General features: G+C 43.2%; 2 protein-coding genes across 8 annotated transcripts in view; both read left to right on the plus strand.

Annotated features, from left to right (window-relative positions):
- The window catches only part of LOC104928573 (nck-associated protein 5), a 115,778-nt gene extending 107,153 nt beyond the window's left edge, over nucleotides 1–8,625 (plus strand). For all 7 annotated transcript variants that reach the window (XM_027291374.1, XM_027291376.1, XM_027291375.1 and 4 more), the window contains 4 exons: nucleotides 193–302; nucleotides 389–518; nucleotides 610–785; nucleotides 6,719–8,625. In XM_027291374.1, the coding sequence (XP_027147175.1) occupies nucleotides 193–302; nucleotides 389–518; nucleotides 610–785; nucleotides 6,719–7,030 (728 nt within the window). In that variant the 3' untranslated portion in view covers nucleotides 7,031–8,625. The remainder of the gene's footprint in view (nucleotides 1–192; nucleotides 303–388; nucleotides 519–609; nucleotides 786–6,718) is intronic.
- A 1,284-nt stretch (nucleotides 8,626–9,909) lies between these two features.
- On the plus strand, nucleotides 9,910–16,492 carry LOC104928564 (ly6/PLAUR domain-containing protein 1). The gene is made up of 4 exons (XM_010742873.3): nucleotides 9,910–10,293; nucleotides 12,240–12,374; nucleotides 14,769–15,030; nucleotides 15,902–16,492. The coding sequence occupies exons 1-3, from the start codon at nucleotides 10,245–10,247 to the stop codon at nucleotides 15,002–15,004; spliced, it is 420 nt and encodes a 139-aa protein (XP_010741175.3). The 5' UTR covers nucleotides 9,910–10,244; the 3' UTR covers nucleotides 15,005–15,030; nucleotides 15,902–16,492.
- The last annotated feature ends 939 nt before the right edge of the window (nucleotides 16,493–17,431 follow it).

Consider the following 17,431-nt stretch of genomic DNA (forward strand, 5'->3'; position numbering starts at 1 on the left):
GCTGTTAGATCAGAGCTGCCAGGAGTCACGGCCGGGAGCAATCACAGGGCGAACGCCATTAATGTTTGATAGCTCGGCTTTGTGCAGCAGCGTTCATACGGGCAGAACATGAATATGTAGACAGTCTGTATGCATCCTGTTAGGAGTTCATGTGACAGTTTGTCAGTTAACATCCAGTTTTTGGACTTTTAGATGCAATCAGGACAAAGAGGTTGAGTCTTGGCGCTCCACGCAGCAACACCTCCACGGAGGACAAAGAGAAAGAGAGGAAGGTGAAAAACAAGGACCATAACATGTCCGGTGTAAGTCATCCACACACATCAACAGCTCCAGAAATATCCAGATTCACAGTGAGTGTCGTGTTATTCAGGGTGTTTGTGTCCTGCAGGAGCGAGCCCTCCAGGTGTGCACGTACTCTGGGAGCAGCAGCGACACTGAGACTGAACTCGAGGGGACCGGAAGCACTTTGGTGTCGCCGCAACGGACGCTGATCTACAGAGCTAAGAAGAGCGACTCAGGTCCGGTTTGAACTTAGACCAACAAACAAAACTAAGCTGCATATTCCTCTTTTATTTCTCACTCTAACAAATCTCTTCCATCCGTCCACAGTCGACCAGAACGAGGAGACCCTGAAGAGAAGCAGCGTGGAGAAACCGCTGTCGATCATGGACTACTACCAGCATGACGTGTTTTCACATCTGGAGAAGGACAGCAGGAGGATTTCCCAGTACAACCTGTTGCACAAAGAGTCATCGCTCGATGGCAAAGCAGGAGACAGACTCAGCGTGAGTATTAAAACAGCTCCACAGGCGTTTTACCGCTCATCACGGCGGCTTCTGATATTTAACACTCGCTGCGAATCGGTGTTCACGTCAGTTTTAGTCTCGTTAAACTGACTCTTACTGATTGTTCTGGCTCGATTTGAAGCAGATAATGAGAAGTGCCTCGTGTTTGTCGCTCTAAAATAAATCCTCATTTCATGGAGAAAAAGTCAGGCATCAACTTTTATCCAGTGTGACAGAGACACACTGTCACAGAGTTTGCATATTTTCTGTCTCCTCACAGCAGAGGCGTGAAGATGAATACAGTTCCTGTTCGGTTTCAGATGGTCAGAGCGATTTCCCGTTGAGGCGATGTCAGCGTTACCTTTAAAAACGCCTCCCGAGGCACGAGCCGATGCGCTGAACTCCCACGATATTTTTTTCAGCGCTGGAATTGTTTGTTCACAGAAAAAAGAAAGACGCTTTCGTAATTGCTTTCGATCGCCTCGCCCTCTCGTGTCAGCGAGTATTTGCCTATTAGTATTTAATGCAGCTGAATGACAAATGAGGATCAGAGACCATGAAATGGCCTCCAGCGTGCAACGGGACAACCAAACTCTCCTCTCTCACAGCCGCCACCCGCCCCACAACACCCTGACACAAAATCCATATTTAGAAAAAACTCAACACAAGCTCAAAAAAGAATCGAGTATGAGCAGAGGGAGGATTTATTCTGTGCCTTTTATTCATGACCTTTGGTGTTCTGGAGCTCAGAATCAGATTTTAGACCATTTGAAAGCATTTACGCCGAATAATTTCGCATAATTTACAGGTGGAGGCTGGAATAAGCTTACACCATTAAACAGGCAGTAGTGAGGGAAGCCTGCTCCTCTTCTATCTTCGATTGTGTACAAGGAAATGATGAAGGATGCTTGCCGCCCTTGAGCTCCGAGGTTTTCTTTAGCAATCACACATTCTGAAAGCAAAGTTGAGTCTGCACTTGACCTGGAAGCGAGGGGGTTTCTTTTCGATCCGGAGTCCCAGCAGAGATGCAAGGACGCTCGTTCGATGTGCCGCTGTGCAACCAAGCTGCAAGCACGAGTCCATTAGCTGACAGCACACGAGCTCTGTTTGTCTCATCCTCAAACCTGGCTGTCGCTTAATTGGATGCGGTAGGCTACGTTTCTGAGGGCTGTGGGGAAGCCTGTAGTGCTTACGGGAGGGACTGGAGAAGTTCTCCGAAAATAACCTGGAATCCAAGGCCCAGACCAGAAGTGCTGGAAGGTCCATGTGCAGCGTCACTAAAAACATTAACATGCACCGTTAACGAAGAAACTACCCAACAGTTTATAAAGCTTTGACCTTCTGCAGCTCTGAAACTTTGCTGATGTGGTTATGCATCAGTAAAAATGTTCCAGTTATTTCATGCATATACAATATGTGGCCAAAAGTGTGACCCCTAAAGCATCTAAATGCCTCTTCAGCCAGAATAATGCACGACACTGAACCTCAAACTCTGAGCTCTGTTTGAATCCGGTGTACATTAAAATCCATCCACTTCCTTCTGCTTATCCGCGGTCGGGTTGTGGTGGCAGCAGATTTAGCAGAGGCTCGATGTTGCTCCTATGTAGCAAGTTCTGGGTCTTCTCTGGAGTGTCCAACCAGTTGGAAACACCGCGTTGAACCACTTCAGCTGGCTCCTTTTGAGGCTCTACTCCGGATGAAGCAGAGGAAGCTCATTTACGCTGCTCATATCCACGATCATCTCCTTCTTTCGGTCACTACCCAAAGATCATGATCATAGGTGAAGGTTGGAACGTAGATGGACTGGAAAACCGAGAGCTATGCCTCCCCACAACAGTCTGGTACAGAATCCGCCGTACACACTAAACATCTCACGCTCCATTTTCCTGTCAATCGTGAACAAGACCCCGAAAACCTTGAACTCCTTCACGGGGGAGCGACTCTCTCCCAACCCAGAGGGAGCTCTACGCTGTTTTCCAGCATGTGTGAAGAATATCTCCAAAGGAAAATGTTTAAATTGTGTTGTTGAGTGTTCTCAAGATAAAAAAAGAGGAAGTCGCTGCTGCAGAATCAAGAAACAACCCTTGATAAAGTTCCTGTGATGGGAAGCGGTATTATTCTGTCGTTCTGAAAAAAAAGTAGAATATAAATTTGAGCTGTGAAACAGCCGTAATGATGGATGACGGCTGTTGAACCCAGTTACCCTACATTATTCCTCGTAAAAAGACAATCCATCTGCGTGCCATCACCTCCTCACCCCTCTCGCTGCACGTCCATACCTGTGCGGAGCGTTCGGCTCAGGAGACGTTGTCATTGGCGGCAGTTTTGGGGGGAAGTTTGGTGGTTGGTAGCGAGGCCTGTGTCAGAGCCCGGTGATTTAAGCGCCTTTAATAACCTTTCACAAACACTCAGGAGAGTGATGTAAAGCTCTGCGGCTCCCATCAGAGCCCTCACAGCCTGCGCTGGCCTCCCATTCATCATCCTGACAGCACCTGACAGTCCTGCTAACGGTGGCCCTCCGCCTCCTTCTGCCTCTATCCTCTCCTTCCTCCGAGTCTCTCTCTCTTTCTTCCTCCCACGTGTCTTTCCTCGTCTTCCTTTCAGTTTTGCCTCTCTCTATTTCTGTCCCTCCCGTACAACTCTCTCTGCCTCCTCTTCTCAGTTGACTTCTCCCGGCTTTGTTTTAAACACTTTCCCCTCCCAACTTTTCTCATTTTTCCTGTTCCCGCCCTTCGTCTGCATGAGGGGAGAAAGAGATTGCTGCAGGAGAAACAACAACATCAGAACTTGTGGCAAAGCGTGTCATTTGTCAAGTCAGAGGGATTCCTGTAGTTTTCTGTGACCCGGGTCCAAACCTGGTGTACGACAACATAATCAGCATGCACAGCGTCTCCTCGAGCATGGAACAGATTGTTACCTTGAGCAATGATTACATGGTGAGGGGGGGAAAGGGACATTTCAGTTGACGTGTAATTTGAAATATGGGCTGCTGCGTCAGTGTACAAATAAATATCAGCAGCAGGAATATGCGCTCCTGTTGAGCTGCCGTCAGGCTGCTGCAGAAGGAACAGAGCCAGAAATACAATATCTGCAAAATAAACATCTTTATTATGCATGTTTTCTTATTGTTTCCACCATCACGTCACAACGTGAACGTGTAAGACTGTTCAACTTCCAAACTCAACTTTAGATGTGCTGCATGTGGTGCAGGTTGTATTAAATTAAAGTTCAGTTCATGATAAAATGTCCAACTTGAGCTTCACAGCGGCTCTTCAGAAACCTGCGGATGACGTCACAGATGCATATTTTATACAGTCAGATCAATCTGGCAGCTTTGAGTTTAATATTTCATGTTCAGGTCAAAAACAGAGAGAGAAAAGGATTTAACATGTCACAATAAAAGAGCCTTTCAATAAGCTACTGTAGTAGTGAATTCGAGTTTGGACATCCCATTACTGACATGTGATGCAGAACCAATTGCCGATTTGGCCTCTCCATGTTTTCAAGTGGGACGCTCTCACCGAGCCGCCTGCCTGCAGCCTCAGTTATGTGTGAAGCTATCATTTGTCTGAACCCGCAGGTGGTACAGAGACTGAGGAGCACCGGGAAGGGTTCGATCCGCCGGTAATTGGGTTCCTCCAAAATCAAATCCAATCAGCGATAAGACGAGCCCATTCCATTTCTTTGCTCTTGTTTCTGACCACAATGAGATACAGAGAGGGAAGGTTTGGACCTGAGGACTCTTCTTCACTGTCACTGAGCTCTGCTCATCACTGATGCCCGTCACGTCACAGGCTGGCTCGTATCCCGAGGCCATGAAGTTTTCAGGGCTGACAGTGACGTGACATAAAAATAGTGATGAAGCGTAGGCGTTAATCTACATTCAGCGCCTGTGTCTTAATTTGGCTTCAACCTCCACACCTGCAAAATAATACTCAACATTTTCTATCATGTGTGAGTCAGATGCCACCTTTGGGCACATTTTTCCTTCAACTTACAGATTTATCGCGATCGTGCCCGGTCGCAGGTCACGTCGGTGCACATTAATGGGGTTCTGAGGGATTTCTGGGTGGAAGGTTGATTCTGCAGAGCAGTGCAGCTTCACATCATGAAATATTTTGATATTTTTCAGTGAGTTCAACCTCAAAAAGCATTATTCTGTTACAAATTTACATAAATCTCTCTCTTATTTTGACATTTTCAAGCCTCGATGAACCAAACACTTGAAATGTTGCATTTTGAGAAAGAAGACACTATGTTCCGTCTCCTCCTGCTTCCTCCTCTTATTGTACAGTACCAATAGTTCTCATACTTGGCTATCTGGGCTCCTGAGTCCTGCTGGTTTTATTCCAGCCGCCCAAATCACAGACCTGGGTTGGCAGGTGAATGCAATTAACTAGCTGGTAGGAGAGGAAACGAGCAAGGCTTGAGCCCCGTGAGGAAAAGCACCGAGAACAACAATCACTATTGTTTTTACTCTCTCCACCTACACATGCAGCAAAAAATCAGCTGTGTTTGTGGAACTTTTGGAAAATGCAGGAAAAGTTAAAGATTTGGGAATATTAGATCACAGCACATTTACAGACAGACTTTACCTATCAGGGGTGGATTTGTCTTCATTTTATACATGCCACTGTTACCATGGGGAAGAGGCTGCAGCTCATCCACAGTGTATATACAGGATCATTGTTTTTGTCTGTCCTCTCCCTCTAAATATTGTATAGTGTTGTCTTCTTTGCCACATTAGTATGTCAGTCAGGAGTTCAGTGACTAATGTGGTGAGATAAAAAAAAGAAAACTGCTCTCTGAATTTCTGATGCGGTTCATGTGTTTTTGCTTCTCGTGTGTCGAGTACTTCTGGGTTCAGTTCTAAGGGGAGATACACCTCGCAGCAAGATGCTAAATGGTCCGGGTTCAGAGGATCCCTCAGAGGTTACCTGGACCCTCCAGCTACTCCTCTGTGTACTTACCCCTGCAAAAATACCGATGTAGACGACGCCCAGGCTGTAATTGCTGAAGGAAAATGCAGCAACCCAAGAATTTTGTTTACCGCCTCTGAGGAGTTGTTTTCATGCTGATTGCGACAGTAACTAGCTCCTTAAAGTGCCTCTGAGACGCACAGTCGAGATCACAAAGAATACTCAAATAATTGGCAGATCATAAACAACAAGCGGCTATTTTCAGCTTCGCGTGTTGTTTCTGTTTTGCAGCCTCGTAGGTCATTTGCGATGATGTGGCGTTGGGTTGTGTGACGGTGAATTAAACCATGAAGCACCAAAGAAGCAGCTGGTTAATGCAGCATTTTGCACATTGACTGTTGATCTAATCGCTGCGGAGTCGCCTAAGGGCTCGTACCCCTGAAAGGCCAATAGGCTCAGATGTGAAGATGTGATCCGCTCTGGTGATAATAATAATATTTCTCAACTCTAATGTCCCCTGAACTGTCACGACTCCACGTCTCCCTAATCATCAGGATGAAACTACTCCTGCTAATTAAAACTGTTAACAGATAGCAGCTTTTAGACGCAACATTTCCCCCGAGTAACATATTTCCAACTATGCTAATCTCGAAAGCAGAGGGCCAAGAGAAACACAGCGTACGACACACATAATCAGACAGGGAGAGTGGGTGAGCTGCGATGCCCAGAGATCCATGCCTGCCAACACCCAGGACGTACATTTGGTCATTGAGCGTGATAAAAATCTGAATATAGATCACTGTCATGCTCTCCAGAGGCGACGTTCTTATTGCTTTGCAGCACCACGCTGCAAACAGGATGGGCTACACAGTGCGATGATAGACTTCTGTCAAAGAGACACGACTGGAAATTACAACTGCTTACAGTGCAGGATAGTCAGGATGCAGCAAATCTTTCTTTTCAATAAATTAACATATTTTGTGTCTCTGTGGTTCTTTTTTTCTCTCTCTGCAGAAGGAGATTCCCTTGGAGAAGACGCCCGTCAGCGCAAACCAGCCGCCGTCTCTCGACTTCTCCTTGGAGTCCCTGAACAAGCTGAATCACAGCAGCTCCTGCAGCGGCAGCCTGTATCCTGATGCCGGTTTAGGCAGCCGCAGGGACTGCCACGCCGACGCCGGGAAGAGCGTGGAGGACTGCTGCAAGGTGGACGAGCCCTCCTCCTCCAGCTTCTCGAGCAAGCCCGGGGCAGATCCCGTGGGATCCCTCAGCGACTCACTGTACGACAGCTTCTCCTCATGCACCAGTCAGGGCTCCAATGACGTGTAGGGGCGACGAGCAGGGCGGCAGGGCTGCAGTGAAGATCTGGGTTGGTCATTATCAACTTTTGTTTGGATGTGGAGCCCATTGAAGTGGATCTTCAGGTAGATTTGGATTTTAGTTTTTGCATTTGCAAGTAAAAGATAGTCCTTGATCTCGGCTTCCACTTGATCCTGACTGCCGCCCTGCTTCAGCCCCGTCCTCTAACAAACAACACGAAGCACTTAGTGGAGCCGGAGACACGAGGATGAAACCTCAACCCGAACACCAAAACCAGGACTTTTTCTTTAAGTAGTTTGACTCTGGGTGTGGTGGACTGGACGGCAATAACACGACGTCTGTTTTCTCCTCCACACGCTGGGGGAACTTGTTATCATTGCACTGTAAGAAATACTGTACAAAGTCTGTAAGGAGTGTAAAGTGAACGATTGTTCGAGCGCTGACTTCTGGGAGCTGATGGGCAACATTGGTGTGTAGCTGCAACAGAACTGTTGCTTTGATTGCATTCCTGTTTGCTAGGGTTTAAACCTAAGGTGTCATTTTATGTTTGCTGCTAAGTGCGTTGCCCAGCCCATAAATAACACGCCTGGTTCATCTTTTAAAACTACACAACAACATTTCTGTCCATTTTAAAAGGTTGCCAAACTTGTCTTTGTGTTATTTTGATAACGGCGAAACAAAAACTAGGAACAAATCTCACTTCTAGCAGCAGAAGCTGAAGCAGACGATGATGCCATGTGGTACATGATGATGTTTCAGTGTCCGGCTCGTACGCAGGTACAGCCAACGACCAACTTTTCTGGCTTGAACACGCCCAGCGTCACTGTTGGTAGCTCAGGGAACATACTGGACTAACGTAGATTGTAAGAATCAAAATGCAGCCGTCAGGAAATAAATAAGACTTTTTATTTTTAGAGTTCCTGATGCAAAACTCCACGATCCAAACAGACTAGTCTCATGTAGCATCACAAACCTCAGCTCATGTCACACTTGTATATTATGTTGTATATAGAGTTATAAGTTAATATCAGAACGGGCATTGCTGATTGATATATGCAAATGAGAAGAAGAAAAAAATGTTTGCCAATCATTCAACCGAGGTTTTAGTTTGAAATCTTTTTTCTTTTTCGGGGTTTAAAATCTTTATTTTGATCAATAAGAGCTAAAAAAATATTTTATCACTTTATTTTAAAGACATACTTTGAACTTTTAGGTGAAGTTAATGCCAAAATCTATCTGGAATTTGACCAGATGGTGCTAATCAACAGAGCCGACTGTGCGTGTGTGTCTCCATTTTTTTCTATGAAACTGTTAATATTGTATGAACAGAGTCTGATGTGTATTTTTCTAGATGTCCAGTATTTATACCCACATTTTGTATTGTCAGACTGTAGTGTGATTGTCATGCTTCACCCCTCTCCTTAAATGTTCCTTTGTAAAGAGAAATGGTTGCCAGCAGTGTTACTTTGGTAATTATTATTAATGTTATTATTATTATTATTATTATTATTATTACTGTGTGCAATTTTGTCTGTTACACCAGACTTTAATGCTATATTTTATGTAACTATTTCCTAAATAAATATGAGATTTCCTATTTCAAACTGAAGCTGTGAGGTGTGTTTTCATTTGTGGGAATATTCAGTGTGGGAATAAAAAGCTTCACTCCAAAGATCATCGCTGCCCACTCACAGTCTGTCAGCCGGAGTCGAAGCTCAGAGCCGGGTGACGGTTAGCTCCAAGACTGTGGAGGGATCTGTAACCATTAGTCCCTCGATGGGTAATTATGTGCTTATAAATAAACACAATTAGTTTCATGCACACACAGATGCTCTCTCTCCCTGTCACATACGCTAATAAGCTCGATATGTTGTATTGGCTCGGCCGGCCCGAGGATTTGGTGGCCCTGAACTGGCCCCCAAAACCAAAACAAACCAAGAGCAACCACCAAATCACACACCGCTCATCTCAAATCTCTCTATTGGAAAACAGTTCTGTAGGTTATATATGCAGTGGAGCAGTAACACCTCTGAAATCATTACACATGAGATCATTCTAATTTTAATAGGCTATGTTTTATGTGTCTGTCTGGGCTGAACCACACAGCAAATGCAGTTTTATCCAAATATGAAAAAAACAAAACATGGTTAGCCTGAAATTATTTTGTATTAAATATGTTTTAAAATAGTGAAACAAGTTTAATGTTTCAGGAAGATAGATGCTATTGCATCATTAAAGAACAATAAAAATGTAAAAACATTATTACAGCAACAAATAAATACAAAACAATAAATCCAAACTCTTAAAATGTGCTGAAATATTCTTAATATATTTAAATATGTTTAAAGAAATCTGCCATTATTTCATGTAAAATTACAGTATTTTAATATAAATGTACAGTAATTACTGTCCACTGAGTTGCAATGCAGTAAAATGGTGAATTACAAACAGTTACTGTAATTATGGTGCATCCCCATACTGTAACTTAGCAGTAGAATAATGTACTTTTACAGTAATGTTGTTGTACAGAGCACACAGCATATTACTGTAAATTACACGTTTACTTTGAATCACTGTATTTTTTCACTGCAGTAATGTGTCTGGTTGCTGTAGAAACAGTAAAATACTGTTATTTAGATTTGTGTTTCTGTCGAATAATTACTGTGAATTTACTGCAATGATTAGCCATTAATTTACTGTAATCATATTTTACAGTGGACCCATTATACCCTTAAAAAGTCCGTATATTTGCAGGAATCTTTGTAAAGCCTGTAAATAATTGACATGCTTTATATAATTTCTAAGAATAATGAAAGAAAATGTAATATAAGAGGAGATTTAAAGGAGCAGAGGTGGCTTCATGACTTCACTGGACTGTAAAACTCGAACATTCAGCCAGTCAGAAATAAACTCCTCAGTCATTCCTCAGCTCGTGAAGACAAACACCAGCCCCGAGCTGCCATCACGTGGTGCGCTTTATGGTTTCTGCGCTCCGGGTTTGTCTCCAGTTGCGCATGGGAAGCAGAGAGCGTCCACTTTGCGGAGCTTTTCCTTTTTCCTCTCTGTGGCTCTCACCTCAGCGAACCGAGCCGAGGACCACGGTGATGATGATGAGCGGAACCGTGTCTGGGCTCCTTCCTCCGCGGCGGTTCGTCCTCCATGCCTCCGTCTGAACGAGTTCATTTGGTCGGATGTTTCCCCTCCGAGCGTCATCTGGGAGAGAATGCGTCTTCTCGTTTTTGTGACTTTATTCGGAGTCCTTCTCGACGCAGGTAAGGCGCCAAGTTGGAGAGACTGCGGCCGCTTCTCAGGCAGCGGTGAGGGGACAGTTTGGAGCAGATTGCGCAAAAGGTTTCCACACATTCATGCGCAACGAAGGGGAAAATACAAATATTATCATTTATATGGTTTATTTGCATGATATTTATTATGATATAATGTCGATATTCTCAGCTTCCAGTTCAAATTTTGACTTTTGGTAACTCAGATCTGTTAAATACCAACATTTACCTGCTGACTTTATACACTTTCTTCAAAACTCGAAGCAACATGCTGAAATAATGCGCAGTATTCAACAAAGTGCTGGTTTTACGCACTGGTGGCGCGGTCAGATCTGTGATTTTCTGCAACCCACGAGCTGTTTGTATCAGAAAATCTGATGCTCTTTTCAGAACTGTCTGATTTTTATGATCTCACTTTGTTTCCTGGCGCCTGCAGTGATTACAGTGAATACGATTGTGATCAGAAAATATTGGTTTTGTGTTTTTTTTTTCTGCACCTGAAGCTTTAAAAGATTTCTTTTTCTTCTCCTCTTCTGTTTTACTGCTGTGGAAAACAGATTTAGACTCATTCTCTGAGGATGATCATCTTTATTTTGCCCTCCAGTGTGACAGAAATCCTCCAGAAATAATAAAGTTCTGCGTTATCACTGGTGATGGATGGAGCTTTGCTTGCTTTAAAATAATTAGGTGTGGTTGTGATGTTATATGTGGACCTTTATCAGATGATGGCGCCGTCAAGAGTTGAGATTAATGTTCGGTGCCATTTCAATAATTACACCACTAATATATGTCAGGAGGGACGGATAGCCTGTGTGGGATATTTCAGAAAAGACAAGGGCAGGCGTGGAAGTTATTTTTGATTGAATGATGCCGTCCTGATGAAGATATCTAAATAAATCTGGCAAATTTGACGACTCAGTCATCACTAACTTGCAGAATAAGAAGTTTGTGTGAGTCATTTTCATTTTTAGCTTTGTAAAAATGGAAAATAAGTCATTTTATTTCACATTTTTCAAGCTCAAACATTCTTAAATGGCACTAAGACGTCAGTTTCTTCCTCCATTTCAGGTCCCTTGCGTTGGACACACGTCCGTGCAGCTTTTAAAAGCTTCAGTTTGCACATTTGATGGAGATTCACTCTGTGCCTCTCAGTGCCTGTTTGTATTGTAAATGCATGACTTAAAATGCATCTCCAGCTTGTTCTCACCTCGCCGTGTGAATCTATAGATGACCTCTCTGTTGACACTCAGACGGCCAATAAAAACAGATTAGACTTTGCTGAAGGAGTCGCCTCAGTGCTGCCCTTCTGTTCACGGACGTTAATGTCAGAACAGAAGACAGAGTCGATGACGCTGCACTCTCACCGAGTGCCAAAACACGAGCAAAGACAGAACAAAGGTCTGACGCACACAAGAAAAGACAAAACAGGAAGTAGATGACATTCAATTGAATATTTAAACTGATTTTAATGTATTAATAACCAACTTTATTCTGATCTCAAAGGAATAGTTCCATATTTTGGGAAAATGCAGGTTGTTCCATTCATTCCAGAGCAGGTCGTCCGTTTGTCCTTCAAATAACGAGAAGTCACGAATCAGAGGATCAGACCAGTCCAAGCTCCACAGTCAGCCTGAAGCTCTGTCTGTAACCTTCAGACAGAGCCACGCTAGCTGTTTCCCTCCGTTTGCAGTCTTTGTGCTAAGCTATGCTAAGTGCACACACACGAGTCTGGAATCATCTTCTCGTCTAAATCTGGGCAAAAATATTTCCATTACCCAAAATGTTATTTGCATTCTGTCAGTCTACAGTCCATGATGACGAACAGCAGATCTATAAGTTAAATCAATAATCAGAGCATTCTTATCTGGTGCCTGCTGTGTTTATTGGTTCAGTCATATCTGCCACATCACTAACGATTGAATATTTCGCCTCTGCAGGAGATGCCCTTCAGATCCAGTGCTACCAGTGTGAAGAGATGAAGCACAATGACTGCTCCACGCCGGAGTACATCGTCAACTGCACCGTCAACGTACAGGACACGTGTCAGAAGGAGGTGCTGGTCAAACCCGACGGTGAGCGACGCTTTAAATCTGAGAAAAATTTAATTTGGTTGGATGAACAAATGTTCCCGTCATAAAGAGGAAGGAGATAAAAAATGAAGCAAATGTCAGATAATAAAATCGTTTATATAAGAAGCTTGAATTAATGTTGATGTTGAATTTTATGGCCTGAGTGTAAATATTCAGACATATTGTGCTTGGTGGTGGATTTACAAAGAACTTTGGATCAGCTCAGAGCAGCCAGACATGGTCAAGGACAACAGGACATTGTTCGATATCTTTTGTGGACATCTTGCTTGATGATGAAGTGATGATCATCATGTTGAAGGGAGATTTATTATTTTCTATGCTGCATCTTTGGTGGAGCTATAGGCTCATAGTTGTCGGGCTCAGCCAAAAGTATCCACATTTATATTTATCTGTAGACGAAAGGTGACCGTCTGGAAGCCGGAGACACGAGGCTGAGCGCTCAGGAGGTACGAGACCTCCGAGTCTGAAGTCTTTGCTCTAATGTGACATTTATTTAAAGTCATGCACAAGCACAGCCGACACAAACATCAAATGAAATGAGCTGTGATGTTCCAGGTGTTGGCATTTTACCTTTAAAACACCTTTAAATCCTGATACGTGACCCAGCAGAAGAGGTCCAAACAATCTGCCGTGATTTGAAGTGTAATGACGTTGGTATCTGTGACCGTGTGCCTCAGAGAGAAGCGCTGATCGATGTGTGGACGGACTCGCTCTGTGTTACAGACATGCAGCGTAAACCCTATTCAGACAAATGGACGGCCCTCGGTTGTTTTTACGCTCATGCTTTATTCAGCTCATTCGTCAGAGTGGAGAGAGACTTTCTCTCGCTGCCTCTGACACGACATTAGATTAGTTTTGCACCATGTAACTGAAAATAAAATGCTTCAACCTGCAGGCCGCCAACCAGACCATTTGCTAAAGAGTTTGGAGGATTGTGTGCCACAGAGTAACTGAGCTGCCATCAGCACATGTGGCTAACCAGCTTAATGTAACTGAGTGACTCAAGTCAAAGACTCATCATTTACTGACTAGATGAATTAATTAATTACAGGTTTTAAAAGTAAAAAAGAAAAGATTCATTCACTCATTCACGTTTAAACAAACCGGCTTCTTCCTCTGACTCTTCTTGTACAGATTAAACAAATGAAATGTCAGCGAGCTTTAAACGTGTTTACAGGTGGATTTTGTAACTTTCAGACAGAGCCACGCTAGCTGTTTCCCTCCGCTTGCAGTCTTTGTGCTAAGCTATGCTAAGTGCACACACACGAATGTGATTTCAATCTTCTCGTCTAAATCTGAGCAGAAATATTTCCTTTAACCAAAATGTCATCTGCACATAATTACAGAAATGACAGTCTGTATTTGACGAAACAGCAGATCTATAAATTAAATCAGGTCTGCCACATCTAAAGCGACCGAGCTGAAGTCAGATTGTGCATTTAAAGAGTTAGTCAAACATTATCTTAATCAGCAGAATCAATTAAAAAAAGATTAAATTAAAAAAAAGAGAAAGCTGCTTTTGTTTCTCTCTGTCTGTGAAATCAAGGACTCGTCAGTTGTAATTGCACATGTCGAGATGTTTTTAAAGCCGTGCGTCCAAGGTCACATTACTCAGCTGTTTTCAGTCGTCAAGCCTGAGGTTTCCATTTCCATACGCGTCGTGAAGAATATCAGACAGGTGACGAGGTGGTGAGAAACAGCATCTTATAATTGGAGGTTCAGGGTCTGCAGCAGCTTTTTGTTTTATATCTTCTATATCTTAATTTCATTCATGTTTTGTGCAGAAACATGCAACACAAAGACACATATTTGTTCATATTTCTCCTCCATCAATAAAAAGCATCACCAGACAGTGGAACGTTCGGCTTACAGCCATTGAATTTATCCAAATTTGATTCAATCGAAACCAGAAACACAAGATAAATAACGCAATAACCGCCACATAAATGATAAAATACCTGCTATAACATACAACAGAAACACAGCAGTGGATACCAGACGGAGAAACTCCACTTGATAAAGGAGTCAGCGGCTCTGGAGTGCAATAAAAAGTTACAGCACTGCCGAATATGAGTTTTTCTTCTTCATACAAGCGTATAAACTGTAGTAACATATACAGCACGCTGACAAACATCAGTTAATAAGAGCAGACAGGAAGTCAATAGCTCCATAACCCTATAGTGCAATAAAATGCTGCAGCATTGCAAAATACAAGGCTCTTATAGGTTATGTCCAAGCAATCTAATTACAGCGGGGGGAAATCTGCAGCATCTTAGAGCTCCAGTGTCTGTCCGGACTCACTAAAAATCAGACCCGAACCAGAAACCAGAAACTAGAAACCAGAAACCAGACGTCTGTTTTTGGGTTTATTTGCAGGGATACATTATAGGAAGTCCTGCGCGTCCTCCGGGGCTTGCCTCATCGCCTCCTCTGGCTACCAGCAGTTCTGCACCGGCAACATGAACTCAGTGTGCATCTCCTGCTGCAGCACCCCGCTGTGCAACGGGCCCAGGAAGAAGCGTCCCATCCCATCGGCGGCGGCGGCAGGAATGCGAACGAACCGGCCCCTTCTCCTCTTCCTGACCTTCTTCCTGCTCCGACCTTTGACGTAGACCACGGAGCCCATCCTGTCTCTGCTGTACAGTTTGTTTTCTGTAGTCCAAACCGTAGAACTCTCACTTTGTTGTGCTTGTTTTTGGTTCATTCACGGCTTAGTTGAAACTATATTAAGACTTGTAAACAGACGGAATCTTGGCGACACGTCGTCCTGCAGGGTTAGAGATCTGACAGTGCGAGTGGGAGTCAAATCAGTTTGTCCTTGCAACTTCAGCTAAACAGGATAAACTTGTTTGCACTTTTTTGTGCTGCTCGATATTGGATGCCAACAAATAGAGGCAGCTGCATCCCAGCAGTAATAAGAGTGGATTTCTGCAACACTGAGGGTATGAAGAGGTGAGTGGACGGGGTTCAGGTGAGGTTATTTTCTGTTTTACCGTCTGTTCTCCTAACAAACTCCCATCAGGCCACCAGAGTTTGCAGCTTACATCAGAGTGTGTCCACAAAAAACCTCCAACCAAATCGAGTTTGTGTCTGCGGACGATCTCGACCTCATTGTTCTGTTCTGGGATTGTTTTTCTTGGTTTGGACTCGACCCCTTTCCAATTAAATTAAATTAAACACATTTTTGGTACAACTGACAATCCTATGCTAACTGGCTACTGGAGGTAGCCTTTTGTTTAATGGACAGATATCTCACAGTGATACTATAAATGGTTTTCCCAGTTTGTTGTGGAAGAACTGGACTGGCCTTGACCCCAACCACATCCAACACCTTCCAATGAACTGGAACCACGACCTCAGGACAGTCTTAAGCTAGTCTTATCAGTTCTAAATGGTCTTTAAAGACTGTTAAAACATTAAGCACATTAATGTTGTGTTGCTCTTATTTAATGCTACAAGTGACCAGAAAATGCTGATTAATCACACGTCCTGTCTCTTTCCTGTCACAGGTTCTTCTTGGATCTCTGGAGCAGCTTTGGACTCCACACCGGCTCCGTATCCTCTCAGCGTCATGAAAACATTTTTTTAAAAACTGTTTGATGTAATCACTGAGAATGCCATCGAGCTTTTCTGAATGGTTTCATCGCTCTCGGACCATCATCTTTGATTTCTTTGCTTTCTGTGAAGTGGAGCGTTTTGTGTGAGGACGCGGCTCTGGAGTTATTTTCTGGTTGTTACACGCTGGTGGAAGTCGTTGTAGAAAATGATATTTTGAAGCTTTTATTTTGTGAGCTTTAGTTCGAGGCAGCACTGTTGTGTTTCATATTTTGAACTGATTACAAACCTCAAATATTCCTGATACGTTGTGATGAAGGAGGCACTTTGATTCAGGCGAACACTGTCCATCATATTTCTGCATATTTTCCACTCCACACAGTATTAACTGACATTTACCGACTGTGTTTGCGTTGGCGCTTAATCATCCTCGACTGTAACTTTTAAAAGTTGATTCTGTGACACGAGAAGCCGATCAGACAAATGAATTATAATATTCCTTTGTGAAATCTGTGTAATTCCTATTACATAGATGTAGTGCAGTGTAAGAATAAGCTATAAGCACAAGTGAAGTCTCTCTGAAGAAATGCTTCAGGGTGATATTAAATTAAATCATAGTTTATATTGCATGTAGCCAACGCTGTACACCAAATATTGCATTTTATAACCACCACCAGAGAAAAGACGTCCATGTTTGGGCGTCGTCCATCCCAAAATTATTGATTTGCTGCTTTATTTGTTTCATGAAATTTGGATTTGGATGAATATTGGTGTTATATTTATATGTAGTGAGTTTTAACGCCACACATGAACAGATGAACAGTTTGAAAAAGGATGTGTCGATCAGCGTGATAAGATTTGTTTCCGAGCGTCGTGTGACTCTTCTGGACACAAACTAAAAGAAAGAAATGATGAGACGACCATCCAGTAAATGTTCATGGCAGTTTTTGTTTGGTGGTCTTCTGGTGGACTGGTCTTCTGTGAAGAGTAACACTGTATTCTGCTGCTGTGTGATGTAAATAAATGTTGCAGAAAAATGGAGCTGTCAGGCTGGGTGCTTTGTTTTGCTTCAGTCTAACCCTTCCCCTGGAAACATGAACATAAATCCAGATAAACACTAATGTAGCTGATCGTGGCCGTGGCTGAGCCCCAACACCGACGTCCATTCTTTCTGCTGTCAGCATCAGTTTAATCTGTAATTCAAATATTTAGAAGTAAACATTCATGAGTTATTCAGTTATTATTGGAGCTTTCTAGAAGGCAAATATCAGATTTTGTTTTGCAGACTTGCTGCGCTGACTAAAGGCCTCTGAGCAATTAATTTGATTTAATTAATTGGAAGTATCCCAATGAGACCTGTTTTCATTTTCCCTATACGATAATTAGCACCACGTTAGAGCCTTCAGCCTTCCTGCACATTTAGTTACCTGAGAGTTCCTTTCTAGGAAATGAAAGAGACCTGTAACATCCCAGCAGTGGAGCTG

The sequence above is a fragment of the Larimichthys crocea genome, chromosome XIX (assembly GCF_000972845.2).
Source record: "Larimichthys crocea isolate SSNF chromosome XIX, L_crocea_2.0, whole genome shotgun sequence".
Lineage (NCBI taxonomy): Eukaryota > Metazoa > Chordata > Actinopteri > Sciaenidae > Larimichthys > Larimichthys crocea.

Excerpts from the sequence above, each read along its gene's own strand:
- LOC104928564 (XM_010742873.3), top strand. The coding sequence starts at position 10,245 with ATGCGTCTTCTCGTTTTTGTGACTTTATTCGGAGTCCTTCTCGACGCA. Across the intron at positions 10,294-12,239 it reads CGGAGTCCTTCTCGACGCAG|GAGATGCCCTTCAGATCCAG; the intron begins GTAAGGCGCCAA and ends TCGCCTCTGCAG. Across the intron at positions 12,375-14,768 it reads GGTGCTGGTCAAACCCGACG|GGATACATTATAGGAAGTCC; the intron begins GTGAGCGACGCT and ends GTTTATTTGCAG.